The sequence below is a fragment of the Ciona intestinalis genome, unplaced genomic scaffold, assembly GCF_000224145.3.
Source record: "Ciona intestinalis unplaced genomic scaffold, KH HT000034.2, whole genome shotgun sequence".
Taxonomy (NCBI): Eukaryota; Metazoa; Chordata; class Ascidiacea; order Phlebobranchia; family Cionidae; genus Ciona; species Ciona intestinalis.
This window is the reverse complement of record NW_004190356.2, coordinates 736,049-752,217: the sequence shown is the minus strand read 5'-3', so window position 1 is coordinate 752,217 and position 16,169 is coordinate 736,049. Positions and strand designations below refer to the sequence as shown.

Here is a 16,169-nt window from a genome sequence, read left to right as displayed (position 1 = left end):
AATTTTTTTGCAAAAAAAAAAATTGTTAAAAAAACTAATGTTAAAATTTTTTTTTTAATAAAATTGTAATTTTTTATTGCTTAAAACAAGTAACAGTAAAGTTTTAATTAAAACATTTTTTAAATTCCTTTGGGAAACATGAAAAAAATGATTTGTTTTGGTTTTCGCATAAAAATGTAGTTATACTGTTTTGAACTTAAAAATTTTTTCGAAAATGTTCTGCAATAAGAAAAATAATTGTTGTAAAAACTAATGTTAAGAATTTTTTTTAATAAAATTTTAATTTTTTATTGCTTAAAATAAGTAACTGTACAGTTTTATTTAAAAAATTTTTTTGAATTTCTTTGGGAAACATGAAAGAAATGATTTTTTTTGCATAAAAATGTAGTTGTACTGTTTTAAACTTAAAATTTTTTCGAAAATTTTTTGCAAAAAAAAAAAAAAATTGTTGTAAAAACTAATGTTAAAAATTTTTTTTAATAAAATTTTAATTTATTGTTGCTTAAACAAGTAACTGTACAGTTTTAATTAAAACATTTTTTTAATTTTTTTGGTCACAGGCAGGCGCGCTAACCAATTTGCCACAGCAGATCGGCGCCGCGGTTCTAATAACAAGATAATGTATGAAAAAATCTTCCAAATTTAGTCACTTGGAGATAATTTATGAGAGGTGCGTGCGAAAAACAGTACAGCAATACCCAATTTGTAGCAAAAATGTAAACTTTATCAATAGTTGATATCAATTTTCTGTTATTACAAATCTACAAGTTGACATGTATTTGTAGGATACAACATTTCAATTGATGTTCAAACAATACTAGTTATTGTTTAAACAATACCAATTGTCTCGCAATAATACAATGTAGGTAACATTTTAAAAACTATAGATAGCAGTAGGGTAATGAAAAGAGCATTTCAACTTGATTTTCAAAGCGGTAATTAATAAGTAATGATAGTACTAATTGGTGGTATTACCCAAAACCGTCATGTATTTAATTTGGCAATATGTGCTTAAGCGTCCCATCTTTTCCCGCTCTACTCTGTTTTTATAAGGAACTCTAATATACATAACCTAAAACATTTTTATAGACAGAAGTAACATGTTCGTTACCTACATAGATGAATGAGTAAATTATGTTTTCGCAAAAATATTTGAAAATTTAATATTTCGGTTATGACCATTGGCTACTGATAAAGTTAAAACAGTTGTATACTTTTAAATATTAACCGACATTAATATTTAAAACAAAAACAAACACAGGTTAAAATAAATATATTGTTTAAAAGGCACATTTTTAGGGATTCTTATCAATAAGTTGCTGTACTCTGGAACATACTCCTTGCATGATATCAAAACTAAGAATTGCTGCGTCAACCACCTGTTAAAATAGATCAGCGGTATGATGTTTCATTACACAAGTTTAGCTTAAATGTTAAACTCATACTTGTCTACATGTGTAAATTATGAAAGTAACTTTACCTCCTTTCTTTTCTGAGCAGGAAGTGCCGGAAAATCTAAACCATTGACATAAAAATCTGGGCTCAGTGAAGCTGGGAAAAGTGGATATAAGTTAGGAATATTTATGTTGAAGGACATACCAATAAAAAAATTAATTGGAATAGGAATAAAGAATAGAGGGCCACAAATGCGATCTAAGGGTACCATTACTCCAACGGTTAGAATTCACACAATTTTTAAATGCTGTGTTTTTATGTACAAGTTTTAGAGGTTGTTTCATTCTTTAGAAACTCTGGTGAAACCTTTAGATTTAAGTTATGCTATTTTAAACAATCCTCTTAATGTTAAAATATTAAGATTATATAAATAATCTAGACAAATAATACTTGGTTTAGTCCGATTCTGTAATTCATCCCTGTAATGCATTGCAGACAAGTTTAGACCGGTTCGTATTGGTTTGATGTAGCTCACTTCATATCTCTTCACACAAGACCAAACACCAGTCTATAAAAAATGTATAAAACAGGTGTGATTATCTACCAAAAGTACTATAGTATAAAACCCATAAAAGCAGTGTAGAAAAATCGTACAGGCCATGATTTTATGAAAATGGTTGATTACAAAGTCAGATAATAATGACAAACAAAAAGTTGGAACTTATAGGTAAAGTTATTGTTGGGATGTGTCACGTGTGCCAGTGTTGATCATTACCACAAATTTAGGAACATACTTCATTTATTAACAGAGTGATATCTCTGCATTCATTCATGCTCACCAAGTTTTTTACGTCTCTCAGGAGCAGAAATCGTAGAAGATTAAGTCCAGACATCACCAGATCATGCTCCTGAAGAAAATCGGAATCTGAGCCATTTGAGAGAACGAGAACTTGTTCAAGGATTGCTGAAAAGCGAGACTCTGAGATAAATACTTCAGCTCCAGGTGGGGGATCATCCTGTAGAAGAAATATTAACAACATAGTTTGGAAACTATTCACACTTAATTTGAAGCTAAACAGTGAGCTAAAAATATGAAAAAGTATTATGTAAAAGAACTATTTGATCCGTGCTGATCTGTGACCTGTGCTAGATATAACATGGGTGTCATGTTGCATACACTTTGTACTAGCTTACGATTTATCACGCGTATAACTTTGTGGGTAATTGTGTTTCATTTTTTTATGCATAGCTGACAATTTAGGCAACCCATGTCTTGCCCAAGGACACATACGCCCACAATGGTGGCAGTGACAAGCCTTGAAACCATTACCACTGGGTTAAAGGCATGCAAGCTAACTAACTGTGCCATAGCACCGGATTATTAGGAAAACAAGTCACCAACTATGATGTACAAAGCAATGTTAAGATTGTATCCAATGCTTGTCTTACCTGCAATATATCATTCAGTTTATTTTTGAAATATTGACACAAGTAACCTTTTACTCCGTAATGTTCAGTAACAGAAAGTAAACGTTCCAACAGATGTGAGCGATCTATCCACACAAACTTGTCAAGAAATCTAAACACAATTAATTACACGAAGATTAAATTCACATCTATATACCGATGCATAAAATTGCTTTGATTTTATTGTTATAGTATTATTGTTCTAACAGGACAGGGAAACGGAATTTTGTGTTTAAATTTGGTGTGCTGTAAGTATTTAGTAACCCGACTTTTTTTGTGTCCAAACACTCCTGCTTTAGGATATCATTATTTGTATTTGAACCAGTTATATCACATGTGCTTCTTGTTAAGGGTAAGGGGCAACCCTATCTCTCACGATAAGTAACTGTGTACAAGAGATCTTCTTAAAGCCATGCCTCAAAATATTATTAAAGTGGCAAAATATTTTTATTGAAATTCTCTTTACAGGGTACAGTAAATAAATTTTTTTCTTCAGTTACCCTGAACAAAAAAATATCTATTACCTATAATAAAACATGCAAATAGAATATAGCAACACACGGAAATAGTTTAAAAAGTTATACTTAGGAACCAGCTGTATAGCCTTTTGCCGAAGAATTGTGTTTGAATTATGAACAGCAATAGACACTGCTGTTAAGAAGATTTCCATCACAGGTTGTTTTATTGAAGTGGAATTCACCAAGTTGATGAGATTGTAGGTTAATTTACTCCAGTGAAGCGCAAATGGATCAAGTTTGTTGATGATGCAACAGAACATCTCAAGACCTTCACACAAATATTCTAAATCACTTAGTTTACATTCATATATCATGTTGTGTATTTGGCAGGTTTAAATTTATAACCTTTGCCTAAAACAAAGAACTAATCAGCCAAACTATGTTTTAATTGAGTGCAACATCACCCCTTATATTGGGTGTTAATTGTATTTGCCAAAACCCAAGGGGCCAAGACAAACACTCCCCCATCGACAAATCAGAGACAAGCTTGCACACCACACTAGTCACTAACCACTATGTCAGTTACTCAGCAATTTGTTTTAAGAAAAGCAGACAAATATTCAAAAAAAACAATTTACCTTTATAAATTGTGGTTTCGTTACTTGATTTCAACAATGTGAGAACAGAATGAAAACAACACGTAAAATTAAACAAAGGGTTAACAACCTGTAAAACAAACTTAATAAACATGAGAGTTGAGGAAAAAGGTTGGCTGCATTGAATTCTACTCACTACTGGGATTAAGATACGTAAGTAAGAAAAAACTGTGTATAACTCCACTACCACTATCGCCCCACTACGTAATACGTATTATAAAAACATCCTTATTTTTTCTCCTAACTATTTATTCACATCAAATAATTTGTTACACTAACCAACAACACAAAGTCACAAACAGAAATAAAAAGCTAAACATTTTTTGGGGTGTGCCGAAGTTTTAAATGCTTGCGCTAATGACATCACCAAGGAGAAAGAGTGAACAAGAATACGTTCCTGTTTAGTGAAAAAGCTGTGCTAATTAAATTTATACAAAAAACGTGGCTAAGGATTATACACCACTTTTTAAAAAGGCGGAACACAGGCAGATAAAAATAAAATAAATAAATATATTAGTTGCAATATAAATTTTTATTTAAAAAAATAAAAATTTCAAATTTTTTGGTTTTATTTAAAAAATAGAGTACAGAAAACTGGCTACTTGTAACTCCCTGGCGATGCAGTTTCGCAAGCAATTTTCCAAAGAACAAAAAAACCAAATATTGGCTTGTTTTTTTATTATCTTTAAGTTGCTCAACTTTCTTATTTTTTATATTTTTCGCTGTCGCCATCCCCTTTTAAAGCAAGCACGTGCAGGCTTCATAAAAGAGGAAGCCCAGCCACCAGCAACCACATACCTCAAATCTAAATTTAACAGCATATAAAAACTATTCTATACTCGCCTGTGTACAACTATCGATATCCTGATGTTTCACGTATACGAGATAGAGGTAACATCCACGTGCCAACAAAGTCTTATCTTCATCATTGAGCTTTGTTTCAAGCATAACAAATTTTTCCCACATTTTATCACACAACAAACACCAAGGTCGACGAACTTCATGGATATACTTAATAATTTTGGAGCATACAGTGGCTTTGTTGACAGTATCTGTACAAAAAAAATTACATATAAATTTACATACATATATATAAATGTATAAATATATATATGTAATATACCTAGAACCCAATTCATAGTAATGCTAGAACAAATAACCATGAAAACACTGATAAACCAAATAGTGAATACCAACACACTTAAAAGCAATTTTAAACAGGCTAATTCAAACTTTAAATAGGCTAACCCAAAATTTTTGTTCATTTTTATTAACTTGTTACAAATTACTAAGCGAATAGCATTATTGCAAAAGTAAAACTGCTTATCTTTTGCGAAGCTTTATTCCTGCTCGCAAGCATTAGGGTACCTTGATAAGTTGGTCTGATAAAATGAAGAGAATAGTGGCGTCACTACTTCTTTGGTCGGTAATAGGTAACCACAGCTTTGACTGTGTCTTGTACAACATGGTTGACACATGTTTAATTAATTTTGTTTTTTCCTCGAGTTTTGTTAAAACGTTTATTTCAAACTTCATTGCGCCCGTCAACCAATACAAAATTGTTATGTGTTCGATTGTGATGCAAATAGGTTTTATGTTGCGCAATTACAAGTTTAAAAGTTAGATATTGCATTGCAAACAATATTGTGACTCAGAGAATTAAGTGCGATAATGCGCAATGCTGCACCTTTCAGTTGAACAACTTAAATATGTTCCAGAAATAGAGTGGCACTGCTGTATATATTCATGTTGTTTACCTTAGCCAAGCAGCATGTTTATTACTAAATAGTAAGGATTCACACAGGGATTTATTGCATCATAATAGCCATTCTTTGACCTGGTAATTAATTACGACATAATAACAATCCACATTTTGATTATTTGCGTCATAATAGCAGTTGTCCTCTTGAATATTTAGCATGCAGGTGTTTGAAAACAAGTTGGATATTTGCCTTTTCACGCACAAAAGTAAAATATACATTGCAAAAAAAAACGTTTGCAAAAACAAAGTTATTGCTTTTATAGTCTTGTTTAATTGTTTAATTTTTTTTTTCGCAACCTCTGTGTTTTTTTAAAAATCAACGCCACTAACAACAGTATATTGTTTGAATAGGATTAAATCATAGCACTTACCAAGACTGGATGCTGCAAAAGTTGATTTGATACAATTTGGTTTACAACTGTTGCACATATTTTGTTCTTCTACATTTAGTTGAGAAAGTCGTTCCAACATACAACAATAAAACTGAAATACAGGTTCGGTTTAGCAATAATAAAACACAAACATTAAGCTTGATACAGATCATACAGATTACTAAATGTTTAATTATTTCATATTTTTGAAAACTAATAAAAGAAATGATACTGTAGTATAGTATTAAACATACTGATAATGGTTCTGCAACTATTGACTCCATTAAATTTTCATCAGATTTTTCAACTTCAGTTAAACTTTGGATCAAAACTGACAGCATTGAATTTGAAATGTCTATGCATTTTTCAACATACCTATAATGGGGAAAAAAATATTACGTTAGCTCTGATTTTGTGGTCATGATTGTAACAAAACTGTGTAGGACAAATTGGTCCGACTTAAAGTAAAATATCAGGTACAAATTAGCTTGGCTGCTTGACCAAAATAAATTATAAAAGATTGTATTTTATGCAGATATATACAGCTAACAACTTAAACTATTATACATAGTCTAACATGAAATTTATTACAAACATCCGAAACCTTAAAATTTTTGATTCTTCCAATGGTTGTTCACATTTCTCCGTTGGGTCATAGTTTTCATACTTTGGTAGGTTGAGGCTGTCACAGTAGTATGTAAGTGAGGAAAACGTCATGCTCATATCATAGCATTTGTTCTTCAACGTGTTGTTAGATTTCATTAAGTTTGTGCACACTGCATTAGAAAACTATTTTAAGATGAAGTACTTTTCAGGACAGGAACTATTCAGCGCGAAGGCACCTAAAAACCCCAGCCTTAAAAAATCACAAGTTTATAATAAAAAATAAAGTTTAATAATTTATATGTTACAAACTTGTGCTACTCATGAATCATTTCCACATATTCCTAGCTCATAGAGTGTTTGTCTGTTACATTTATGTAGCGCTAGATCCCTTATATTTCTCTCTAACATTTTTTGCAACTGTAGTGCATGAATAATGGGTAAACACCTGCTACATGTATGTATTGAATATATACCTACACTCAACGATGGTATGAGAATTTCAACCAAGCGCAGTTCAACCATTGGATCAAATTGTTCTAGAATTCCAAATATTAATTCTCGTGCATTTCCATTTTCAGATATGACGGTAAAAATGTCTTCTACTGTTTGTAAACTTTCATCACAAACTTGATGTTCCTTAGCATGACTCATCAATAAACTGATATACTCCCACGCATTTTCTTGTAACTATAATTTATTTACAGGACATTTAGAATATACATGTGGTTAATGAACATTATAATATAGAAATTAAAAGAGAACAAATATTAAGTGACATAAGAACTGATAAAACATTAAAGTATTTGTGTAAAATATTACTAACTTTTGGCAGAGTGATAGATGTGAAAGGTAAATGTGTACCTGGTGGACGTAGAAACATAACATGTTACAAAGTAATGGGGATATTAAACCTAAATGCCAATTATAAAAAGTTACATTAAAAAAGAGCAGTCAGCTATAAAACTGTTTGCTCAAGCTACTTCAATATACAGCAAATAACTGCTTTCATAATAAGTTTATTACAAAATGTCTTCTCACAATAAAAGGTTTGGCAAACCCCATACGAAATTTTTTTCGTTAAATTTTTGTTTGAGTAATTTTTGTTTTACTGAAAAAATACTTAGCACAAAATAAAGTTTAAAAAAAAATAAAGTTAGAAGGTAAGCCAAATAAATGGAGTTTTCATCCCAAAAAATATATATTCTAGGATTTTACCCCAAAGATTTTTATTACTTGACTGTACATGGTATTTTGGCAATTGTATTAATAATAATACACTGGGTAAAAGAAATTAATTACTATTAAAAGAAAAAAAAAATTTTTTTTGCGCATTTGTTGTATTTGTCCCATGAAATATAACAGTTAAACTGTGAAGTATTATTGAGTAACAATGCCTTATTAAAATCAATGCAAAAGCTAAACAAAATACCTGTACGGTTTGCGTTTTAGTTTAGCCTTAGTTGTATTTTGCACTTAATGTAGTCGTAGTTTAGACTTCACGTGCGTCGTAATTTAAGTTTCCCGTGCGTCAGGTTTAGCCTTCACAGGTGTTGTGGTTTAGCCTTATTGTGCTTTGTGGTTTAGCCTTCATGTGCGTCTTGGTTAAGCATACACAGACATTTTTTGCCCCCTTAAGATTGGCTACAAAGTGAAAAAATCGACGGTTTACAACTTGAAAAAAATTTTCTTTTGTTTTTTTACCCACCAATCTTAATTTTTTTTTTAGTAACCATAGAAATTCTACAATCTTTTTTGGACATCAATATCAAGGTTTGATGAATACTGTTCCTCCAGACTAAAAATATTTTTTTTAGTTTATTACTTAGGGAGAAAATCGAAAGTTTGTGTTTTCTGTTTTTATTACCCCACTTGTCTAACCTACTTTCAGCTAACATGGTGTAATGTCGCAAGCCCTATGTTTTTATAAAATCGACGCCGCTGAACTATAAGATTGTGAAGACATAAGATTTTCTTCATCTCTTTAGATATATTAAGACAGTGAGATTCAGGCTTGGGTTCAGATCACATTTGCGTCCAATCGTGTTATAAAGAATGGAACATGTTACACCAGAGTCATATAAACACATAGTAGTCCAACTGCCAACTGCCACCTTTATGTGTCCAAAAGACCAAAAGCGACTAATAAAAGTGACTTTCACAATGGGTACAAACTCGTGAGGTTTCATTTGCGTTTACATTTGGAGGGACAACATAAAATAGCTTAGATTTATCATATCAAACATTTTTTGCAAAAAATATATAAAATCACCCATATTAAATGAAAAAAATGTCACAAACAAATGCTTTTTAATCCCTTTTATAAACTTTTTTTTTTGGAAATAGAAAACAAATACATACGACTTATTATCCGAATGTCACTCTCTTCTTTTCACAAGTGGGCGCTCTTATTAAGTTTAAAATTAAAAAAAAACGTGTTTTATTATTTTTTTGTGTGTGTGATTGACACGAGTTAGGGGGTTAGGAATTTAAGTTTTATGTCTGTAAACTGTAAAACTTACTGTTAGTAAACGATTTTTTATAAAATATTGAAATACTATAACAATACACGTTTTATATGTCACAAAAACGACGTTTTTTCAAAGTCCCAGAAAATAATCAAAAAAAAATGAGCACCCACTTGTGAAAAAAGAGAGTGACATTCGGATAATAAGTCGTACGTAAAACAAATTACCCATGTTTTTTACACTTTCCAAACTTAGTGTTTGTTGTTTACTATTTAGTCCAAGTTTTTCTGTAATTTACTAAAAAACAGGCATTTTTCCTGGGTAATCCTTTAGCTGGTGGCCACCTGAAATTTTGGGTTCAAAATGTTCTATAGCCCTCACTGATACCTGCTGTCTAATTTTTTTTTTCAAAAAAGTCGGGCGTTCGTGTCGAAAATTAACTTTAAAAATGCGCGAAAACATGCTTCGTCACCGTAATTCGTCTGATTTGCCTAAGGTTAACAATTTATTACGTCACAATCGCGGTCTGTTACGTCACAATAGTGGTAGGGGAGACCGGGGATGGTTCGGACGTTTTTTTGAAAATTGCTAATAATTTTTTTATATGCGTCACATGAATTTAAATGTTAGTTTGTTGTAAAGGGTGATCCTTTGCCGAAAAAGGGTAGGAGAGTCGCATGCCAAAGAAAACTAGAAATACATGAAAAAGGTCAAATTCCGAAGGCTCTCAAGTGTCTGGTGTTGCCCCGGTACCGGGGTAACATCGGACATGTCCGGGGTCACCTCGGACAGTATACGTTTTTTGGTTTTATTCGACACCGTTGGTAAAAACGACAAACGAAATAATAATGAATCATCTAATATATAAATCGACTAGGCTAAGCTGGTACTTAAGCGCATATTAAAACAGGAAAGGTTGATGAGAAATCTTAATCCTTAATAGTCCCCTGTCTGTACGAGTATCATCTTCAATAACTGGAAAATAGCTTTTTTTCATTCAGTCGCTTGATACTCTCCTGATGTCGTCCTTCTTTTAAACGTTCTTACTATTTTTTATGATCTAAAACTATTGTGAGCATACAACATAATACACCTTACCAACCCGGGCATGTTGTCCGACGTATCCCCAGACACATGGTGACATAAATAAAGCAAAAACATAGCCGCCTGTTTACCTCCTGCTCAAAATCTACGTTTGCTTATTGAAGTGTTGCTTCTAAACTACGACTTCCACCGCAAAAGAATTAATTTCGGCTATCAGTAACCAAACTATACCCTTACAACCAAAAACTTAAAAAGTAGATATTTCTGTTAAACTAACTTTTTTTATTTTAACTAATCGGTTGAACTGTGCATGCCCCCAAACATTATGCTGCTTTGTAATGGAAACAATAAGATTTGTTAATAATGATATCACAATGCTCTATTGTGACGTCATGTACATGGTCCGAAGTATCCCCGCGTCCGAAGTATCCCCGGTCTCCCCTATATTACATACGTTACAGCCTTGTTTTTTCCCACTGTTTTAACGTAGGAATCAAACGTAACAATACGCATTCTATGACGTAATAATCTAACCTTGGTTTAATTCATAACGGCTGGTGTGGAAAATACGGTGACGCAGCACGATTTCGTGCACTTTCAAAGTTAATTTTCGACACGAACGCCCGAGTTTTTTCAAAACAAAATTATACAGTGGGTATCAGGGAGACCTAAGGAACATTTTGAAACAAAAATTTCAGGTGGCCACCAGCTAAAGGATTACCTTTTTCCTGAACCTACTCTGTTATTACGGACACAAATTGGAGTTTAATTTGCCTTTTATGTAACAATGAGTTGGAGTACTCGATATTTTTATAGCTCTGAGTTAACCAAGTTAATGCACACAAACACACCCTGCATTAAATTTAAGTTTGTCAACAGCTGGTTTTTGTGTTTTAAACATTCAAAAACAAATTTAGTTCTAGTCCATGAGAGTCACAGTTAAGGCTTAGTAAGCGTTGTGTTGAACCGTTACGTTCCTGGTTCGTATAGGAGCGGGATTTTTCACTATAGCTCCAACAATTACTAAATAGTGTAAATAGTAAATACCTTTGATTGATCAATTTCCTTAATGAAATAGTTATGTAGTTGTGTAAAATTATCTTCGTTTCTAAACGCCTTCAAAAATTCTGTTTCATTTTCGTCCACGGACATCGTTGTTTTTTATTTTGTATAGAAGCTCTATGATAAAATAAAATTACAAAGTCGATTTTACCAAAAATGAAGCAACTCGAAATCGCCGCGTAATGTGACGTCATACTGGAGAACTCAGTAAAGTGTTGCGCAATTCATTTAACTCGATTTTATTACAAATTTAAAATTAAGAAAAACCCACTTCCGATGGCGGATATTCTATGACATATATAAGGGGCAGAGTCCGTTTATATACGGACTCTGATAAGGGGTCCCTAATAAAACTACGGGTTGCAAGCGGTTGCAAACGGTTGCAGATATTTTGTTTGTTTTGACTAGAAACGCTACGCGGCCACGTCCAATATAATATTGAATATATGTCAAATGACCATACGAGTTTAACAAGGCAAAAATAAATAATACATATACGTATTATCTATGCTCGAACGGATTGGTCAAATAAAATTAAACGGTTGCTAACGATTGCGCGCGGTTGCAGGCATTTTGGTTATTTTGATAAATCGTATGGCTATTTGACATCTGTCGGATGTGGCCGTAGTGTTGCGTATCTGTTTTATTTAAACATTAAAAAAATATGTAAAATAGCAACAGTATAATTTGAACAGGTAAAAAATGCGAAATAGTAAGGTGCTATTGTTTAATGCTGGCTAAATCATTGTAAAGCGAAGAAACTTTTTAGTTTGCATGTGCGAACGATTAAACTAGTTTCATATCTTCATAAAACAACCTTGAATTTTTCGTACAATTTGATTTTGTCTCATAAACTAGTTTTAGCTTTTGTAAAAAAAACACCGAGATATAAGCATCAAGAAAATAGGCACGGGTCAATGTGACTTTAATTTGAGATAAAAACAACAAAAAATATCGGTTTAACGTTATATATATGAAGTTTACATGGCAAAGAAACTAGCACAGCCTGTTAAATTCGGTAGGTTAACTGCAAGTTGCAGAATACCGCTAATGTAAATATGTTTCAGTTTAGAGTCCCATCTTCCCCCACATTGTAGTTTTGTATGTTTTCATTTGTGCCAAACTTTTAAAGGTTCGCTTTTAATTTAGTGATTTAAACCTCAAGGGATATTCAACTATAAGATACCGATATAATAAAAAGATAATATTTTATAAATATATTCGATATTTGGTCATTTGCACTTGGTGATAATTTATGAGAAGTGGCTTTATGAGAATACCAATTGTTATGCAATAATATAATGTATAGGTAACATGTTAAAAACTATAGCAGTAGGATAAGAAAAAGAATGTTTAGACCTAATTTTTAAAGAGTACAGTATTATTTCGTGTTATTTACGTATATTCCTATTTTCTAAATACACTTAATAATTTAAATTAACAATGATTTTTAACTGTCCCATCTTATCCCGTGTGTTTTCGATTTTGTAAATTTTCACCTGTTGTGCGGATCGCTGAATAAGGTCTTGTGTGTTTTAATATATTTTATTAAATTGTTGTCAATTAATAAAGAAATAATAGTACTAATTCGTGGTATTACCCAAATAACGTCATCTATTTTAATTCTGGAAATATTTTCCAATATGTGCTTAAGTGTCCCATCTTCCCCATTGTACTATTTTTTTAAATTGCCAAAGCGGAGACTTTAGTAATGACGTTTAACGAACTTGTTAGGTTTTGTTTGCAATTTACGTTTGTGCGAAGGCGTAAAATATAAGTTTTATTTACTTTATTAAACATTCTTTGCGAAAAATATATAAAATTACCCATATTGAATGACAAAAAAATGTCACAAATTCACCGCTTTTAGATCTCGTTTTTGACTTTTTTTGATACAGAAAACAAATGTTTTAGACTTTTATTTTTAAGTCCAGGTTACCCTTTAAATCAGTGGTTCTCAACCGCCGGTCCGCATTAACTTTTCTGCCGGTCCACCAAATATATTACAATTTTATTTCTCAATTGCAAAATGCGATGTTAAGGTCTTGTCCATTGATTAAACAAATAAAACATCAAATTTCAAACTGATTTAGAACTTCGCCAGTTCTGTAATTTGCGGTACTGTGACGTAACATAGAGCTTATGGTCTACTTTGGACTTTATCGTACGTCACAATAGTAATCCGTTAGCTGGTGGCCATCTAAAATTTTAGTTTCAAAGTGTTCCTTAGGTCTTACTGATATCCCTTGTCTAATTTATTTTTTGAAAAAACTCGGGCGTTTGCGCAAAATCCTTCTGCGTCTCCGTATTTTCCACACGAGCCCTCATGAATTGCGAAAAAATAAGGCTATAATCTCCGGTAACGTACGTAATATATCACTATTGTGACGTAACGTACCGCGATTGTGACGTAGTAAATCGTTAACCTTAAAGGGCCTAAACACACCCCACGTCACTTTTATTTTTTATTGTAAATTCATAAAGCGACCGTTTTATTGATTCCAAAAATACTTTGCTTATTAAAATGGGTCCAGTATAGGCGGAGATATTCGTCCTCAAACAGTGATCTCTAGCGCTATCTTTTTTTTACTACGAGCTCCGTGATTGTGACGTAGGAACGTACTAGTCACGTGACTGATTCATTCGTAAAAGCGAAACCTGCGTTTTTTTGTGCTTTTTTGCGTTTTTTTTGTTCTCTCGTTTTTCGCTGAAAACACTGCCTCTCGCTTTTCTGAATGAGAGCGGCCACGCTTCAACAATTTTGTTACGTGTTTGTCACGTGGGTAGTACACTTTACAGAACCGATTAAAACAAGTAAGGTGTCGTTGGAATTAGAAAAACACACTCTATCGATTAAAGCGAAGTACATTTGGGGTGTGTTTAGGCCCTTTAAGCAAGTCAGGCGAATAACGATGACGAAGCATGTGTGCCCAAGGGCCACCGCTCCGCAAAATTTATTTCAAAAGTTCGCAAGCTAAAAAGGTTGAGAAACACTGCTTTAATTAAATTACTCAGAAAATCTTGCTTTTTCCCTATACCTACTGTGTTATTTTGGGCACAAAGTGACGTTCAATTTGTCTTTTACGTAACAATGGGTTGGACTAATGAATCGGTATTTACGTAACAATGTAACAATGGGTTGGTAAAGAGAGCACGTGTACTTGTGATAAAATGCCACGGTGTCGTAATATATTCGTTCCGATTGATATACTTGTACCGGGCGCTATTGCGCATGCGCCGAGACGCTACTGCGTATATGCACAGCAAAGTCCATATGCACAGTAGCTCGAAACAATTACAATGACCACCCGGTCCAGATTTATTACAACCCTCCATTGAAAACGTTCCGGACAAGATTTTACACGTTAAAACTTTAGTTTTTGATTTAAAGTCATCTGAACTGAGTTTTTATGTTATTTGTAGCCTAGAAAAAGTAAGTAGCCTACCACTAACAAATTTATTTTATGCTAGTTCAATAAGCACATTTTACTTATAATTTACAGGTGCTGGTGGACCCGGAGCCATAGAAATACCGTGAAGACCAACCCATTGTTACGTAAAAGACAAATTGAACGGCAATTTGGGTCCAAAATAACACAGTGGGTATAGGGAAAATGCATGTTTTTTTGGTAAATTACAGAAGGACTTGGGCTTAAAAACAAAGTTAAAGGTTAAAAATAGTAAAAAACATGTGTTATTTGTTTTCATTATCAAAAAAGTTAAAAATAGAACTAGAAGCGGTTGATTTGTGACATTTTAGTCATTTAATGGGGGTAAATTTATATATATTTTTTCCAAAAAATGCTTGGTAAGGTAAATAGAAGCTGTTTTACGACTTTCCACAAAAGGAAAACACAAACAAAATTCTAACAAGTTCGTTAAAATCCATTGCCAAAGTCACCGCTGTTGCTCTATTTTGGACACACAAAAAGGCAGTTGGACTACTCGGTGTTTATACGACTCTGGGTGGACCAAGGTGATTCTAGAATACAAAATGCATAGCGGCCACTTCCGATACCTTCTACGCGTGCTACTAATATACAATTTGTACACTGTACCAACTAGACTCACAGAAATGAAAAAAACAGTAGAACGCACAACTGCGCAAACCGTGATACATTTTTTTTCTATTCACGCGACCGCCAACTCCGTCCCAATTTCGCTTCATGTCTCCATCATAAAAGATTGATAAGCGCTTGTTTAAAAAAAAATTATTCGATAAAATTATCTGAAACGTTCAAACAAACAGTTTGTAATTAACATAGTAAAAAGCGAACGTTTTTAAGCGACGACAAGGTTTGCAACTGAAGTTCAAAACTCAACACATGATTACGCAGCTGTACAATGCATATTTACCAACCATTTTTAAAACGCCACATGCCCAGTTATTAGAGCTTAGCTATCTTGTTTGCTTTGTATACTATATACCAGGAATACTCTGGTGCATTCGATCTAACAGTCTGATGAAAGAACAACAACAACAAAGTACTGTAATGATGAAAGGAATGGCAACGAAGATGGCAACTTGGAAAGTTTTGTTCTGGTGCATTTTTATCATTGATCTATTCTGTTGCAATGGAGGTAAAGTTTAAGAAATCAAATAAATTTTCTATATTTAAATATTTATAAATGTTTGTAGGATCATACTAACTATACAAAATGGAAATGTGTTTTGAGGTACTATCGAAGTTTCAAAAAACAAAACATTCTACTAAATTATTTGCTAACCGCTAAACATAACTACTAACCCGGATTGCCATTACACCTGCTGTTTTTGTCCCCTTATTTTGTGTTCAATGTTTTCGCCCCTACTTTATTCTTATCTTCAATTGGTGAAAATGAATGGCGTCATTTTCCACAAGAAAGACACTTCATGGTCTGTG

The 16,169-nt window shown here is 32.8% G+C and overlaps 2 protein-coding genes across 3 annotated transcripts in view; one reads left to right on the top strand and one right to left on the bottom strand.

Annotated features, from left to right (window-relative positions):
* Positions 1 to 764: 764 nt before the first annotated feature.
* Positions 765 to 11,487, bottom strand: LOC100186954 (glomulin). 2 transcript variants are annotated; one of them, XM_002120092.4, is made up of 13 exons: positions 11,272 to 11,487; positions 7,189 to 7,402; positions 6,714 to 6,885; positions 6,364 to 6,484; positions 6,110 to 6,221; positions 4,820 to 5,028; positions 3,959 to 4,046; positions 3,447 to 3,648; positions 2,845 to 2,974; positions 2,235 to 2,411; positions 1,846 to 1,963; positions 1,481 to 1,551; positions 765 to 1,379 (listed from the first exon to the last, which is right to left on the bottom strand). In XM_002120092.4, exons 1-13 carry the CDS (start codon positions 11,374 to 11,376, stop codon positions 1,296 to 1,298), a joined length of 1,803 nt encoding a protein of 600 aa, XP_002120128.1. In that variant the 5' UTR covers positions 11,377 to 11,487; the 3' UTR covers positions 765 to 1,295. The 2 variants fall into 2 exon arrangements, with proteins under 2 accessions (XP_002120128.1, XP_026693736.1); XM_026837935.1 differs by lacking the exon at positions 11,272 to 11,487 and having other exon boundaries at positions 7,193 to 7,374.
* A 4,203-nt stretch (positions 11,488 to 15,690) lies between these two features.
* Positions 15,691 to 16,169, top strand: part of LOC100184498 — a 12,699-nt gene continuing 12,220 nt past the window's right edge. The window contains exon 1 of the mRNA XM_009862746.3: positions 15,691 to 15,867. Coding sequence (XP_009861048.1) covers positions 15,750 to 15,867 — 118 coding nt within the window. The 5' untranslated portion in view covers positions 15,691 to 15,749. The remainder of the gene's footprint in view (positions 15,868 to 16,169) is intronic.